Source organism: Phyllobates terribilis, unplaced genomic scaffold (assembly GCF_046119375.1).
Source record: "Phyllobates terribilis strain yellow unplaced genomic scaffold, ASM4611937v1 Scaffold_4__5_contigs__length_816908805, whole genome shotgun sequence".
Taxonomy (NCBI): Eukaryota; Metazoa; Chordata; class Amphibia; order Anura; family Dendrobatidae; genus Phyllobates; species Phyllobates terribilis.
Genome location: NW_027362764.1, coordinates 187,918,624 through 187,935,357, shown reverse-complemented (window position 1 = coordinate 187,935,357; position 16,734 = coordinate 187,918,624). Strand labels below are relative to the sequence as shown.

At 45.8% G+C, this 16,734-nt stretch overlaps 1 protein-coding gene across 1 annotated transcript in view; it reads right to left on the bottom strand.

Moving 5' to 3' along the window:
- The window catches only part of NR1D2 (nuclear receptor subfamily 1 group D member 2), a 39,838-nt gene extending 23,806 nt beyond the window's left edge, over positions 1–16,032 (bottom strand). Inside the window, exons 1-3 of the mRNA XM_073677975.1 lie at positions 15,744–16,032; positions 1,973–2,287; positions 209–297 (exon numbers count right to left, since the gene is read on the bottom strand). Of these exons, the coding sequence (XP_073534076.1) occupies positions 209–297; positions 1,973–2,287; positions 15,744–15,759 (420 nt within the window). The 5' untranslated portion in view covers positions 15,760–16,032. The remainder of the gene's footprint in view (positions 1–208; positions 298–1,972; positions 2,288–15,743) is intronic.
- Positions 16,033–16,734: the final 702 nt, after the last annotated feature.

Sequence of the window (16,734 nt, the reverse complement as noted above, 5' to 3'; positions counted from 1 at the left end):
TGGTGATGTGTTCGAAACTTATTTCTGTATATAACAATGTATAAAACACAATATATACCACATTCGATTTTTAGTAATAATACTTAAGAATATTATGTCTGTGTATCCTCATATACACATGTACTCAACAACTTCAGTAATTAAGGCAGACATGATCAACAATCCACCGCACATGCACCAACAGTATAGAAGAAATAATGACACTTGCCTTACAGCCTTCACACGCGTGGACGCCATAGTGAAACCCCGATGCTACATCTCCACACACTTTACACAGAAGTATCATGCCATTGAATTCTAAAAAGATCAACACATCATGATTAACACCATAGTCAAAGCATTTTTGACTTCCATAAACATAGGTCTGTTCTGCTTTGTATTAAAGGAACATTCATCAGTATTTTAGAGTTGTCTGGATTTTAGGTTTGGAGAGACAGAAAATCCCACAGACAATGATTCTAAGCGTCCCCAAGTCCGGCCGTTGTCTCCTGTCTTTGGTGACAGGCTGCAGCAATGATGTCATGTCTACAACACGTGACCACTGCAGCCAATCGCTGGTCTCAGAAGACAGATTAGCTGCAGTGTAATGTGTGCTATCCTGTCAATGAAGACTGGACCAGTGAAGGAGAGACCGTGCAGGACCTGAAGAGGGAGAGTATTGCTGCGTTTGTGATTTTCTGTCTGCAAGCCCATAAAAAAAATATATATATATATGTTCCAGGACAACATCTTTAAAGGTTATGTGCACACAGTGCGTTTTTGGTGCGTTTTTTCCATGCAGAATTGCATACCTTATCCCATGACTTCCTATGACATTTTGCAAGTTCTGTGCACATGATTAGGAATTTTCCTGACAGGATTTCATGTGCGGAAAAAAATGCAACATGTCCATTCTTTGTGCGCTTTTGCCTATACAATGCATTGGAAAAACCGCATGGCAAATCTGTTTTTTGTGCGTTTTTGCCTGTGGATGAAATCCCGCAGCGCTTTTGCTGCCAAGTGGTGCAGAAACTTCTGCAAGCAATTCCTGAACATGCGCACATAGCCAAAAAGAGAATCTGTTTGATCTTACCAATTATATATATATATATATATATATATATATATATATTTATTATATGAGCAGCCAGCCATTTGAAAATTAACTCCATTGACATCTTTATATTTTCTATTTGTTGCTGCATTCCTGAGAACTTAACGTTTTCATCCATATACAAATTAGGTGTTAAGTGCTCTGGCCTACTGATGTTATTTTCCCACCTCTTTAGCTCATTGTCTGATTTCCTTGCCTGAGCTATCAGTCAAGGTACAGAGGCTGGTGTTGAGCAGGGAAACAACCTCCAGAGACTGAGGCTCAGGAAGTGCTCTGTCACGCCAAGAGCACTTAACACCTAATTTGCATTTGGATTAAAACACCAATTTCTCAAGAATACAGAAAGAGATGTGTATGGATTTAAATTTCAAAGACCTGCATGACCATATATGCAGTTTATTTAGGTTGATCTTACTGACTTATTCCCTATATAAAGGGTCACCTTTTAATATTTTCTGAAATATGTCAGAGGATATTATTTGTAGGGGTCTGATCGGCAGATTTGTGACAAGCGCCTTACTTTTTATGCCGTACTTACACATCCGTGTGTCACGGTCTGAGAACAGACAGAGATGCCCGGGCTGTCGGTGAATCTCTTGACTTGAACTTGACATTTCATATATCCCTATGAAGTTTGGGTCAGGAGACCTCTGGGCAGTCCATGTATGCCGGTCTATAATCGAACCATGACACACGGATGTGTGAATGTGACTAAGTGCCAGTTGACGATATAGCAAGTCAATAGATGCTTGTTTAGCTCCATCTACATGGAGAAATCATGGTTTCACCTGTAGTACCACTCACATTGACTTTTGTTTTCTTTTTTTGGCATTATACCAAAGTCAAAATTCAGTACTATAAGCAAAAATTCAGACTTACTAGTGCTGCCTCCGCCTTGGGCTTTGGTTAGGATGGCGGCACTAGTGTAGGTTGTTTTTATGCACAGTGTGTCCACTTGCTGGTTCTTCTGAGATTCATCTATGGTGGTGAAGATCCCACTTGAAAGGCCACTCCTGGAACCATTCCCAGTGCTTCCACAGCTGCTCCCACCGCTACTGCCCTCAGAAGCAGAGCTGCTGGGGGAAGATGGAAGAGAGGAGGATGCAGACTGGAAACTACTATTGGAGCTGTCGCTGTGGCAGGAGGAAGGGCTGGAGGCTAAGCTCGAGGAGCGGATGTATGCAATAACACCACCTAGACAAGAAAAGGCATAGCCATGAGTCCTGACGATGTCATACACATAAGACAACATAGTATGTTATAGCATTGTAATACCGCAAACAGTAGTCCTGATGTGCTGCAATACACTGCCCTGTGCCCTCACTCACAGTCCAATTATAGCATTTTCCAACTGATCCGTGTAGTAAAATGTGGCAGAACTTCCAAGCTCAGTGAACCAGCTCTGCTCAATGGAGTGGAGGCTAAACATCGCAGAGCGGTGAATAATTATCCATTTTTTTCTTTTTACTAAGTTCGGAAGGGTGGAATCATCTTTATTTTTTGGGGATTTCTTGACTAGGGTCCTTAGCCAGTTCCCAGGGTTGATTCGCATTAATATCTGCAGCGCTGCTTTCCATCTATGTAATACACTATGGTGGTCTGAACGCACATTGTGTGAGATCTCATGCTGTTGTATTTCCCTTGCACATGTGATCACTACAGATATTTCCACCCTTACCTTTCTACAAATTTCATTAAAGATTCAAATTTCTCATGCTACAAATTCAATACATTATTGTGACATGCTCGTAAAATCCTCAATATTTTTTCTAATTAATGACATTGAATAAAAAGGAAGGCTGTGTGCCCACTATGCGTTTTTAAGCTTTTCCGCAGCGGCAATTCCGCTGCAGAAACGCTTAAAACCGCTTGGTAGAAGGCCTGCCATGTTCCCCAATGATAATCCGCATGTGCTGTGCACATGCTGTGGAAATTTCCGCTGCGGATTATTATTGCGGAAAAATACGCAGCACTACCAATTATTTTGCGGAAGCGCTGCGTTATCGCCACCATTGACTTGCATTGGAACGCATGGAATCCGCATCACTGGATCTGTACATGCGGATTCCATGCATTTCAATGTGCGGATGGTACCCGGGTCTGGAGGAGAGGAGACTCTCCTCCGGACCGGGTACCATATAACCAGTAAAAAATAGAAGAAAATAAAAAATAAACATTATACTTACCTTCTGATGGCCCCCGGTGTGCTTGTCCTGGCTTGCCGGCACATCGCGGTGGACTCAAGGACCTGCGCTGATGTCATTTAGTCATGTGACGGGTCACGCAACGCTGACGTCGGCAGGTCCTTCAGTGTACCGCGAGCTGCCGGTAAGCCAAGACAAGGACAACGGGGGCCATCAGAAGGTAAGTATGATATTTATTTTTTAACATTCTTTCAGTCACACTATATAAAGTTTGCATAGATTTATATAGTGTGACCAAGTTGACAAGCACTTTCCAAGTGATGCTAAAAATCGCTTGGAAAGCGCTTGTTAACCCAACCCGCATGCGGAAATGCATGTGAAGAACGCTTCACTTCCGCTTGTCCCTGGCAGGAAACCGCATGTACAATCCGCATGTACCATCCACATGGGTTTTTTCTGCCAGGGAGATGCAGAAACGCTCAGGAAAAAATCCTGAGCATTTCTGCATCGTGGGCACATAGGCTAAGGCTCTTAAGCTTTGAAAAAGACTGCCTCTGAGTGCTGAAAATGTCCTAGTAACAGCTATTCAATTGCACCTGTACCTCAGTTGTATTTATTCATTCCTTCATTTTTGGATGGAGTAATTTTTATGATTTTTCTAATAAAGTTGCCATTTTAAAATGTTCCTGTTTCCTCGGATCCTGGAGCTGGATACCTTTTTGGTTTCTTCAATAAGGCTCTCCTCGAGTTACAGCTCTGGGGAATAGCATTGCTGTAGTATTAGTAGAACTATAAAGCTCTGCACAAGTTCTGCTGTAACACATTCAGCCATCAGTGGTTTGTTCTGGAGTGGGCACAGTTATCACTGTATTTACACAGAGATAACAGTGCATTTGAACAAGCATACAGGTCTGGACAGACAGCCATAAACAGGAGACCTGCTCAGGGAAAGGTCTATGGTGTGGGCTGGTGAATTTACAAGATTGAGGCCAAAAGATTATCAGAAGCTGAGAGGAAGATTAGCAGTTAGTTGCTGTATAAAATTAGTGGGCTGAAGAGAGGTGGCTGATATGTTAGGAGTTAACCCCCTCTTTTGGAATGCAGCTACTGCGCGCTCTCAGCCAGGGTCTCGGCAGGCTCTGGTAGCTGAGCTCTACGGAAAAAAAGCTGTACTGTAATCACAATAAAAGCTCTCATTGCAGGAAAATATGAGGTAGAAAAAGTAACTCAATAGCAAACTTGCTTATTTTCTTGCTGTCTAACAGAAGCAATTTAATAATTTGGAGCAGCGCTTTAAAGGAGTTGTCCACTACTAGGACAACCCTCTTCTCAATCTGTACTCAACACTTGTACTCACTCCCTGCGCTGGCGCCATTGCAGCAATGTCGGCACTCGTGCGCCCGGGGTTCACATGAGGTTGTTATGCCACGTGATCCCGGCACCCAACCCAATCAGTGCTGGTATCACTGTCCCACCTTTGGACGTATAAGTAATCAAGAGTGAGTGAGAGAGCAACAGCAACCCTGACTTCTTGATTACTCATTGAAACGAAGACGGAGACAGTGACGCCAGTGCTGATTGGGTGCAAGGCTCGTGTAGAGCTCACATGACCTACAACCTCACGAGCCTCGGGAGAGTGAGTGCCGACACTGCTGGAACGGCGCAAGCATGAGATGCGGGTATAAGTGATTTTATCTTAATGGGGGCAAACACTCAGCTTGAGAAAGGGCTGTCTGAGTAGTGGACAATCCCTTTAAGTATATTTACAATAATTCAGACAATTAATTACCCTGCTCAGCGCTGTACATAAAGCTGGATTATAAGTAAGGTAAATGGGGTAACTTCCCATAGGGCTCTACCATCACAGGGGCCAGTTCTCTCCAGTACCTCCTAGTTGAAGGACAAATGAGTTAAAGGCATTAACTACTTTTAAACAATTGTCCATAAGTTGGCTTTGGCTACAAATAAAAAAGTAGCTTTAGGCAGTGACTACTGAGTCCAGTGACTGGCTGCAGTGGTTACATGCAGTAGACGTGACGTCAATGCAGTCAATAAAGCCCAGGGGAGTAGCAGGTGCAGAGTAAAGTTCATTTTGTTATTTCTAAACAGGGAAAGTCTATGGACAATTGCAATATCAGTGGAAAACTGATTAAAGGATTAAACATATTATATCGAAGCTCGTTTTCCCCAACAGACGATATCTGTGGACAACTGTGCAGCCATCATACACTTAGGCTGTGTGCACACGATGCGTTTAAGCGTTTCCGCAGCGGCAGAAACGCTTAAAAAACGCATGGTAGAAGGCCTGCCATGTTCCCCAATGATAATCCGCATGTGCTGTGCACATGCTGCGGAAATTTCCGCTGCGGATTATCACTGCAGAAAAAAACGCAGCACTACCAATTATTTTGCGGAAGTGCTGTGTTTTCGCCGCCATTGACTTGCATTAGAACGCATGGATTACACATCACTGTATATGTAGATACGCATTCCATGCGTTCCAATGTGCGGATGGTACCCAGGTCTAGAGAAGAGGAGACTCTCCTCCGGACCCGGGTACCATAGAAAACTGTAAAAAAAAAAAGAATAAAATAAAAAATAAATATATACTTACCTTCTGGCGGCCCGCGGTGCGCTCCTCCTTGCTTGGCAGCAGTTCGCGATGGAATGAAGGACCTGCGCTGACGTCAGAGTCATGTGACCGGTCACGCGACGCTATCGTTGGCAGGTCCTTCACTCTACCGATGCCGGCAGCCGGGACAGAGGGAAACAACACTCCGGGGGCCATCGGAGACTAAGTATATATTTATTTTTTTCTGTTCTTTCGGTCACACTATATAAATCCATGCCTTTTGCATGGATTTATATAGTGTGACCAAGTTGACAAGCACTTTCCAAGTGATGCTAAAATCGCTTGGAAAGCGCTTGTCAACCAGCATGCGGAAATGCATGTGAAGAACACTTCACATCCGCATGTCCCTGGCAGGAAAACGCATGCACAATCCGCATGTACAATCCGCATGTACAATCCACATGCGTTTTTTTCTGCCAGGGAGATGCAGAAACGCTCAGGAAAAAATCCTGAGCATTTCTGCATCGTGGGCACATAGCCTTATACTAGCTTTTATTCGGTCCTGAAAGAACAAGCAGAATCTGCTGACAATTTTTGATAATTCCATCAAAGGGGATCCCCATCTGGGCCCTGTATTTGGTGAGTTTTTTACCTCAGTATTTGTAAGATAAAACCAGGAGTGATAAATACAGAAGTGGTGACATGTTTCTATTAATCACCCACTGCTGGTTTTGGCTTATAAATACGGAGGTTTATTAAAAAAAAAAAAAAAATCACCAAATACTCAACATGTGAATGTGGCCTTAGTTTTGCATTCATGCAGTGGTGGTCTAGCTCCCGGCAAGCAGTTGGAAATGGTGGTCAGATATTTTCTTTCTGAAGCCATTGTGGTAAAACAGAATTACATAACGGCAATTAAATAAGTTGTCCACTACTTTTTACAATGGCCCCAATGTATTTGCCGAAGTATGTATGTGTCGATAAGTGTTTTTGTAAATCCCTTTAGTTGTCCTTCTTGCCTGTGAGCGGCGCTATCACTGACTGCTCACAGGCATCACGTGACCCCCGGCTGCAGCCGGCTCTTCCTTCAGCTCAGGTCACGTCAAGTGAGGCGTGACATCAGTGACGTGGTCCCCGCGGTGGATGCTTGGATATGGGCAGGATAACCTGACACGTCACACCCAGCATCCACCACATGCTTTCCCAATGAATGAAGAGCTAAAGCCGCTCACAGGCAAGGAGGACAACTAAAGGTATTTACAAAAACACTTATCGGCACAGGGTAAATACATAGGGGCAATTGTAAAAAGTAGTGGACAACTTCTTTAAGATAGGTGTTTGTGTAATACATGACCAGCTCCAGTCCACGAGATGGGCCTCCTCTATGACACCTATATGCCCTATAGGTTGTCTTTATACGACAACCACTTTAAAGGGGTTTTCCCACAAACAAAAGTTAATTTTAATCAGTAGATCTTGGAATGATAAGTTCCACAACTGAATGTGTGTAAATAAAATGTTCCTGTGCGGAGATAATCTTATAAATGTGCCCCTGCTGTGTACTGTGTAATGACTGTGTCTGACTGTGCAGGTACATGATCTGATCATACCACATCTCCTGGGCAGGGGAGGAAGCAAAAGAGTATACAGACAGTACAGCAGGGGATCACAGCTGATTCTTTCTGTGACATAAAACATTTCCCTGACTGTTTTTAAATCAATGTTTTACTTCAAAGAAAGAATGATTTATGAATAACCGCGCATCTATACACTTGCACCCACATGAACCGATAGCTTTCACTGGCCTTTCTTAGATTAGGGTTTGTTTTAAACCTTTTATGCAATTAATAATGTCACAGCCTTACTAACGGGTAACCATTATTATTAGAAACACTGATATGTAAAAATGCTCTTATCTGTACAAAGCTGGGGCTGAACTGTGAAATCTTAAGAAAACCATATCTGTACAGAACAGCTCTATTCTTCCTTCTATTATGCCCTTCCAACATCGAGTGCAGTGTCCTTGTACCTAGAATAAAACATTTGCTTTCTCCTTCGTTCAGCTCCTAGTTACATAAATCCCCCTGTGCGGTCACACTCCCTCCCCATACTAAAAACACATGTTTTGCTAACAGTGTCCTTGTGTCTCTATTAATCGGGATCTAAGTGGCTGAACACGTGTTTTCCCACAGTATCAAATATTGAGTGTCTTCTATAGAAATGTGTGACCTTCTCTATCATCTGCTTATTATGTTATCTTATTATTGTACAGGCACATATACAACCCATCTAGCGTCACGTGTCCAAAAAAATAAATAAATAAATTGTACTTCCTTGCCAAAATCCTTGCACTGTCCTGAATCTGTCGCTGCTTTAATTGTCTCTTACTTTGAGAGATACACCCTCTCTCTTATATATATTCAAAAAAACAAACAAAAAAAAAAACACACACACAATCTCCGTGACAGAGGGACGAAATTAAAAAAGGAAAGCAGCAGCAGATCCAGAGCACTGGGATTTTGGCAAGGTAATAAAGGTTTAGGACACATGACAGCTCTTCTATGTATCACAATGACTCGCTAGTGACCTAAGATTGTTTTGTCACATTAAGTGCTAGTATTTAGCTTACAAGAATTGGTAGTGTGACGTCTCTTCTCGGAAGCCCTTTTTGGTTTACCCTGGGAGATGGGGGACTCGGAGTCGGGTCCTGTGATGGAGAGATGGGGTGCAGCCATGGCCCGGACCCGACCCGTGCTCAGGGCCGTCACATTAAATTGGATGGTGTGGGCTTATCCGGGTTGAGTGACTGATTACGACTACGCCACCTGTGGTACCTGGTGAAGGCCACCAGCGCCACTGCAGTCCGCTGAGGCATGATGTTATGGAGGCCGTCGTTATTACTACTCCCCACAGGCGGAGCAAGGCCCCAGGGTAGAGGGACAGGATGGAGGGGGGTAGTAGTAGAGGAGAACGGGTGTCGCGTCGTGCGGTGTAGCGCAGAATAAACATTCCGGAAGCCATAGGGGTGAACTTCCAAGGCTTTACTCACATAAGAAACGGCAGAAGGAAGGCGACTCCCTGCTCCCCGCGGAGTCCTGCGGTCACCGGGGACGGGGATCCGACTACCTCCGAGCAAGTCCAGCGTTCAATCGGGACCCCGCACCAGAGTGTTCCTGAACTACAGACCATATCCTTTCCTGTCTGTGTGTGTAGATAGGCCGGGTCTCCCTCTGAACTCCTCTCAGAACAAGGGCACGGGTGGCAGCTCCGCTCCTTCCGATACCCGGTGGGATCCTCAGGGCCTACCGGGCTTTCCCGACCAGGACATGGAGTAGCAAGGTCGGGTGTCGGGGGCCAGTACCCCTCTTGCAGCAGGACTCCCTCTGAATATATCAGGTGGTGAGGACAGGTGGCGTACACCGCTCCGTCTGTATCCTCCCTGGGATCCATTTGCTGTGGAGCTACACTCTTAAGCTCCGGGCCTTCTTGGTTGTGGTCCTTGACCGGGTTGAGACATTCCTTGTCTGCAACCTGCCCCTTGACCCAAGGCTAAGGTACGAGGGCTGTGTCTCCATCCGCTGCAGGTCCACACAGGATCCACGTTCAGGGTGGGAGATCACAGTACCGGACGGCCCCACAAGACTTGACTAACAAAAACTAGGCTCGAAAAGGACAAGAAGCCAAAATGGCTTTTTATTAAATATGACATTTTAAGTGTCACTAAATTGTAAGTCCTCCACCCTCACCCACTAACTGGTTCCCCTCACTCTTGGTTCCCCAGTCTCCCTGTAACCAGGAGGGCAGCACCTAGTGCATTCTAGCCCCCTCTGGTGGAGAAATGTGGTGTTGGATGTAAAGGAAGTGTCCTGATCATCACACGGTTCTTACCTCAGAGGAGGAACACTACACTCCATTACAGAAGTGCAGCATTGCTGTGGCGGTCGAACCCTCAGGGGCGCCACATTAGCAAGATAAATTAGACATGTCAACAAAATATGGGTGACAGCCGGATGTTTGTGAGGAAAATGTACACAGCTCCAAGGCTCGTCTCCAACAGGTCAAATGAGGATTTGAAATACACCACAACAGAATACTTTATACACAAATATGGCTGCTGACCATAGACAGAGACAAGATGGCCATACAGGTCAATGTCAGGTGATCTCACCAATTTCAGCCCAACCAGACAACCATGTAATTTGTATGACAACTAGCAGACTTTACCTAACAGATCGTGTTGGGTGATTGGGAAAGATAGTGGTGACATGCATCTGATGTGTATGGCCACCAAGGAGAATCCCAGAACACGTCTTGGGACAAAAAGAAGCGACTATCAAAGGATTTGGCAGTCAAGGCAAATATGCCACATTTACAGGTCACTTTCAAATTGTAGATTACAATTAGGTGGTAATTGATCACTTACTGCTAATGGGTGTGCAGCTTTTGCACAACCATGCGGTCAATAATAATAGCAAACAATTTCCACTCAATTTCTAATTCACTTGAAAGCAGCAGCGACTCAAAGCGGCCCCATCGGTGATAATACAGGAACTGTGCTCGGGTGGGAAGACTTGGCTCCACTACCTCATTCGGTAAGTTCACCTGCTGGAGATTTTGCTGTGGAACATTGTTGTTCTGCACGTGTGCCATTCATTTTAAACTACCACAATCAGAAAGACGAATAGAAACAAAATTCAGTCACGGACATTTTTGCAGCAAAATCTGCAGCATAGGAATTTACCTGTAGGCCTATATCATTATTATTAATTTATATAGCGCCATTGATTCCATGTTTCTGTACATAAGAAGGGATTACATCCAAAATACATATCACTTACAGTAACAAACTAACAATGATAGACTGGTACAGAGGGAAGAGGACTCTGTCCTTGCGGGATTACATTCTACAGGGATATCATAAGGCATTTCAGCCACGTAGCCTGCTGGACAGTGTAGTCTCATCTAAAGGGCTCGTGCACATGGCAGTCTAGCTCAGACGAGTGCCATCCATGATTTTGACAGGTCGCATCCTGACTTGTCTGATTTCGATCTGTCGGATCAAAATCACCAATGCATGTCTATGGGTCCGTGAAAAACTTCAGACCACCCTCAGATGACACAAAGTGCAGTTCGACTTTCACAGACTGACCGAATGGAGGAGGTTGAGAAACATTTTTTCTCTCCACCTCCAAGAAAACCGGATCCCTCTCTGATCAAACTCATATTAGCATAATCAGACTGTTGTTCATGGGATCAAGAGAAAATGGTCATGTGTTTTAACCCAAAACTGAGCAATCACTAGAAATATTAGTAACAGCTGCACCTCTCTTTTCCACTAGAAATACTCTTATGAAACCATTTTTTGGTGGCAAGGTATGCTGCTCCCCCAGAGAAAATTACTATTCAGCTGTTTGGTTCGCATATGTTAGAAAATAAGTTCTACATTTGTTTGTTACTTGCTAAATGTATTATCTTGCTATGTCGCCATCTGCTGGCAAGTATTTGTTTACGGCTGGCTCTTGTTCGCTCCTATTAAGTTGGGTCCAACAGGGCGTGGCTTCACGCAGCAGCTCATGCTTGTGAAGTTATCAATTTCTGACCAGCAGCAACCGATGTCAACGGCTTTAGAGAAAGCTACAGGATTGTACTAACAAGTATTATTCCTGTATCCGGGTTTAAATAAACCAAGTCTTGAATTGCAACCTTGCTGTGGTTCTACATTTCAGTCTACAGACGATGAGCATCTTGGATATGGAGGTAAGGGAAAAAATCTGACAGCAGCTTATCAATCAGCTACATCTCCAATCACCGTGTGTGGAGACAGAACACAAGGCACACGACACTTTTCAGATGCACTGGATTCATTAAGCAGTGTGTGCCTCTCTATGAAATAGCTTGACTCCAGCACGCCTCCTTATCCAGGACCAGTGTGAAAAACGCTGGTCTTAATAAATAAGGGCCTTTAAATCCTGTTCTGCCCATTAGCGCCCGCTTTTTGATTGACAGTAGAGACTGAAGCTCTGCTATGTAATATCACTTATCTACTGTAAACCATGTGCAGGGTGACGCCAGCAGGGAGAAGTGAGAAGGAGCCAGATGGAAAGTGCACTGAAGAGAAAATAATAACGGACTCCTGAATGAGGCCTTGCTCCTGCTTGGCTTGCTTTTACATTGGGAGGTGCATTGGCTAGTCTAATTTGCATATTAATAAAATACACATTTCAGTGCAACAGATGGCGCTGTTAGAGGAATCCTAATATAGCAAATAATGTTTTACACTGCCGTATTATGCACTCCCTCTACTTCTGCAGCATAGTGTTACTGACAGGCTCTCTCTAATGGCATACTAATAGGATATGTTATAACATAATTATCAGTGTCTGGGGTGGCGGGGGACACAACCCCTGTGACCCCCACCCATTGCTGTAAGGCTATTTGCCCACGATCAGGCTATAGCAGTGCTTTGGACGCAGCGTATTTTCACTGCGTCCGATCACGCAGATAAATCCACATGTGTTAATTGAAGACATACAGAGGTACCGCACCCAATACAATTGTATTGGGGAAATTTCTGTTGCAGAGACGCCTCTGCAATAAAAATTGACATGCTGCAGCTCGTGGAGCCGCACCGACTGAGTTTACGCAACGTCAAATAGAAGCACAGTGGGCGTGAGATTTCTATATATCCCATCCACTGTGCAACGCAGCATTTTGGAAGCAGCGCAGGTGAGCTGTGTCCAAACCACTGACATTACGGATCATAGGCACGTACCCCAAGTGTGTGATTACTGATGCTGCATAGTCGAACATTGGCTGTAGTGGAGCAATCGTGAAAATATAAAGGCGGAGCAATAAGAAGCAGTCAGGACACTGTGCATTAGCTATGCTAAGGAAATATTCTAGTGCTCAGTGCTTGGACTCCCACACTTAAACCATTGATGCCAAATTTTCATTACATGCCATTAAACTCTTAAAGGAGTTGTCTCACTTTCAATTCCCAGGGAAATTGCACTCCAGAAAACTGACTGGTCAGTGTGCACTGACCTGTACCCTCTCCAATGGTGCAAGTAGAAGCAGCTGTGCGGCCGCAGTATGGTAGGAGAGCGGGCGCAGTGACGCTAGCTTACAAGTATGTGAACCTATCACTAACAACTGGTGTTTTCCCCTAATGCTTTAAACATGCCTCAATCACACCCATCATCAAAAAAGCCCTCCCTTGATTCATCCTGTGTGTATAGCTATTGTCACTTCTCCCCTATGCCTCAAAACTACTGGAACACATTCAACTTGAACTGTCCTCCCACCTCTCCTCCTGCCCCCTCTTCGACCGCTTACAATCTGGCTTCTGGCTGCATCATTCCACTGAAATGGTCTTGACTAAAGCCACCAATGACCTACTAACTGGCAAATCCAAGCGACACTACTCTGTCCTCCTCCTCCTGGACATGTCATTTGCCTTCGATACAGTGGACCATTCCCTCTTATTACAGACTCTTCCTTACTAACCAGAATCCCACAAGGTCTGTCCGCTATTTCATCTTTCCTCTCTGCTATATTTCTAAAACTTGATATGGGGGAAAGATGATTAATTTTGCTTTGTCAAGCTCACTCAACCCCCCCATCTGATCAACCCATCAAGATCAATGGCTGCTCACTCTCTCCAATCCTGCAAGCTCACTGCCTCAGGGTAACCCTTGACTCTATCTCTATCTCTTTCAAACCACATATCCAAGCCCTTTCCACTTCCTGCCGACTCCAACTCAAAAATATCTCCCGGATCCGCACATTCCTCAGCCAATACTCTGCAAAAACACTAGTGCAGGCCCTCATCACCTCCCGCTTCGACTACTGAAACCTCCTGCTTTGTAGCCTCCCTTCTAACACTCTCGCACTCCTCCAATATATCCTAAACTCTGCTGCTCGACTAATCCACCTGTCGCCCCGCTATTCTCAGGCCTCTCCTCTCTGTCAATCCCTTCTCTGGCATTGCCCAGAGACTCCAGTTCAAAACCCTAACCTTGGCATACAAAGCCATCCACAGCCTGTCTCCTCCATACATCTGTGATCTAGTCTCGCGGTATTTACCTGCACGCAGCCTCCGATCCTCACAAGAACTCCTTCTCTACTCCCCTCTTATCACGATCGCATACAAGATTTCTCCCGTGCGTCCCCCCTACTCTGGAACTCTCTACCCCACCATTTCTGACTCTCACCTATCGTGGACACCTTCAAATGGAACCTGAAGACCCACCTCTTCCGACAAGCCTACAACCTGCAGTAACCCTCGCTGCACCATACTGCTGCACGACCAGCCCTACCCTCACCTACTGTATCCTCACCCATCCCTTGTAGATTGTGAGCCCTCCTGTACCAGTCAGCAACTTATATTGTCTTAAGGTCATACCTTTTTTTTATTTTTTATGTAACGTGCCATGATTTTTAACATGTAAAGCACCATGGAATAAATGGCGCTATAATAAATAATAATAATCCTTGTCTAGGAAACCAGCCACTTCCTCCTATTAGGTGTCCAGTAACCATGGCACCAAGCTTTAAACTATAGAATGAAAAATCCCTCCAGTCTTGAGAACAGAGGTAAATTGCAAAGTTGCTAATTTTATTACAAACATGTTGCAATTTTAGCAGTTTAATAAGAATAGACAACCCCTTTAAGTAAAATAACCACTTTAAAGTGCCACCTAGCACATGCAACTACTCTAATGATTGGGGTCTGCCCTCATACTGATCCTGAGAACAGTGAGTGCCCAGGAAGCAGTGAAAGGGGGGTCCAGCTACACATCAGTGGTGGTCCCAGGGGTCTGACAGACATAGTGACGTGTGCGCCCCCATTATTATTAGTAGGAATAACTCAGAAAACAAATCAGTTAAGCTATTCTGCCATGGTGGACTTTTTGGTCAGTGGTTTGTTGTAGATGGGAGAATGAGATATTTTATTCAGCGGTTCAGCTCTGGACCCAGAACCAGGGCACTGAGGGGAATAGCTGTAACAAGTGTTCCTGCCCAGTGAAAACCGGCTAATACCAGACAGGTACACTGTGACCCCATTATAAAAAGTCTAGGCACACACAGAACCAGTCACCAGGACAGGACGCCCAAACTGGAACTTCCCTTCAAATGTACGGAAGTCGGTGAGGGCCACCCCGTGGACAGCAGTAGCCCCTGTGTGTGCGGCCCATGTCCGTGTGACGTCACACAACATACACGGGGCCTGTGTGAGGAGACGAACGGGGTTAATCCCGGGGCACCAGGCTCGGTGGGGTGCCGCCCCAGTCACCAGGCCTGACTCATGCCTTCTCCCGCCCGCGGCGCCTCACACGTGTGCTCGCATGTCCTGACAGCTGACTCTCCGCATCCAGCCAATCAGCGAGCGCCTGGAGACGTCGTGAAAGGTCTATGAATGGGCGTGGCCCCAGTCACGCAGTCCCGGCGCTGATTGGTTGGAGAGCTGATGTCTGGAATCCACGTGTAGCAGAAAGTAGGTCAGTGCAGCGCGCCCCCCCCCCCCCCCGGGAGCCTCACTTGGAGAGCCGCTCGGCGCCCTGTCCCATTATCTAATCACTACGTCACGCAGGCTGAGGGCCAATCAGAAGCCGCGCTGGGCAGAACGTAAACACAAGCGGCACATGGCTAGGAAGGGCAGGCCATGTGAATGCGCTGGGTGACAGGATGCAGGCGGGAAGCACAGCGGCCGCCTCCTCCTCCCTGTAACCCATTTTCTCGCCATACTCTGCCGCAATAGGGCTCCCAACAACCGAGACAGGCACGCTGGGACTTGTAGTGTGACAACCGCTGAAGAGCATTTCTACAGGTCCCTACGTGCTCTTTATAGGGGTGAAAGGGTTAAAGTTTCCAGCCTGAGCCTCCTTACAGGGCTGATAACCCCGTCCTCCTCCCCCACCAGGGCTGCACTCACCTGCGGACCCCTCCATGGTGACTGGCGCTGAGGCGACCTCCTGCCCGGCTGGCTGCTGTGCGGTGCAGGTGGCGCTCCCCTCCGCCGGCTCCTGTCCTCAGCTGCTCATGCGGCCCGCAGATCCATGGTGGGCGCCCTCCTCGCTGCTGTGGTGGTCCATACACTGACGTGTGCAGGCGGCCAGTGCTGTCCCCGGTCCGGGCTGTGTAACCTTCTCTTCCCCAGGTTCCGTAAATGATGAACTATTTTGCTCTCTGCTGTGACACTGCCCCCCAGGGCGGATCTGTGGGCTGACTGCTGCAGCAGCTCCTCCTCCGGGGCGGAGCTCCCAGTGACAGCCGGCCCTGCCACGTGTCCTCCTGACAGCTGCCACCCGGGGCCTCTATGGGACACGGTGTGCTGTGCTAGCATTGCCGGGCACCACTGAGGAGCCGACCTCCAGGCTGGACTATCAATCAGTGTGTCAGATGCTTCTGACTAAAGATTGTCACTAATCACACATTTAGTTTACTCACAGGTGCATCTCACTAAATTAGAATATCATCAAAAAGTTAATTTATTTCAGTTCTTCAATGCAAAAAGAGAAGCTCATATATTATATAGAGTCATTACAAACAGAGATCTATTTCAAGTGTTTATTTCTGTTAATGTTGATGATTATGGCTTACAGCCAATGAAAACACAAAAGCCATTATCTCGGTAAATTATAATACTTTATAACAACAGCTTGAAAAATGTTTTTAAAATCCGAAATGTTGGCCTACTGAAATGTATGTTCAGTAAATGCCCTCAATACTTGGTCGGGGCTCCTTTTGCATCAATTACTGCATCAATGCAGCGTGGCATGGAGGCGATCAGCCTGTGGCACTGCTGAGGTGTTATGGAAGCCCAGGTTGCTTTGATAGCAGCCTTCAGCTCATCTGCATTGTTGGGTCTGGTGTCTCTCATCTTCCTCTTGACAATACCCCATAAATTCTCTATGGGGTTAAGG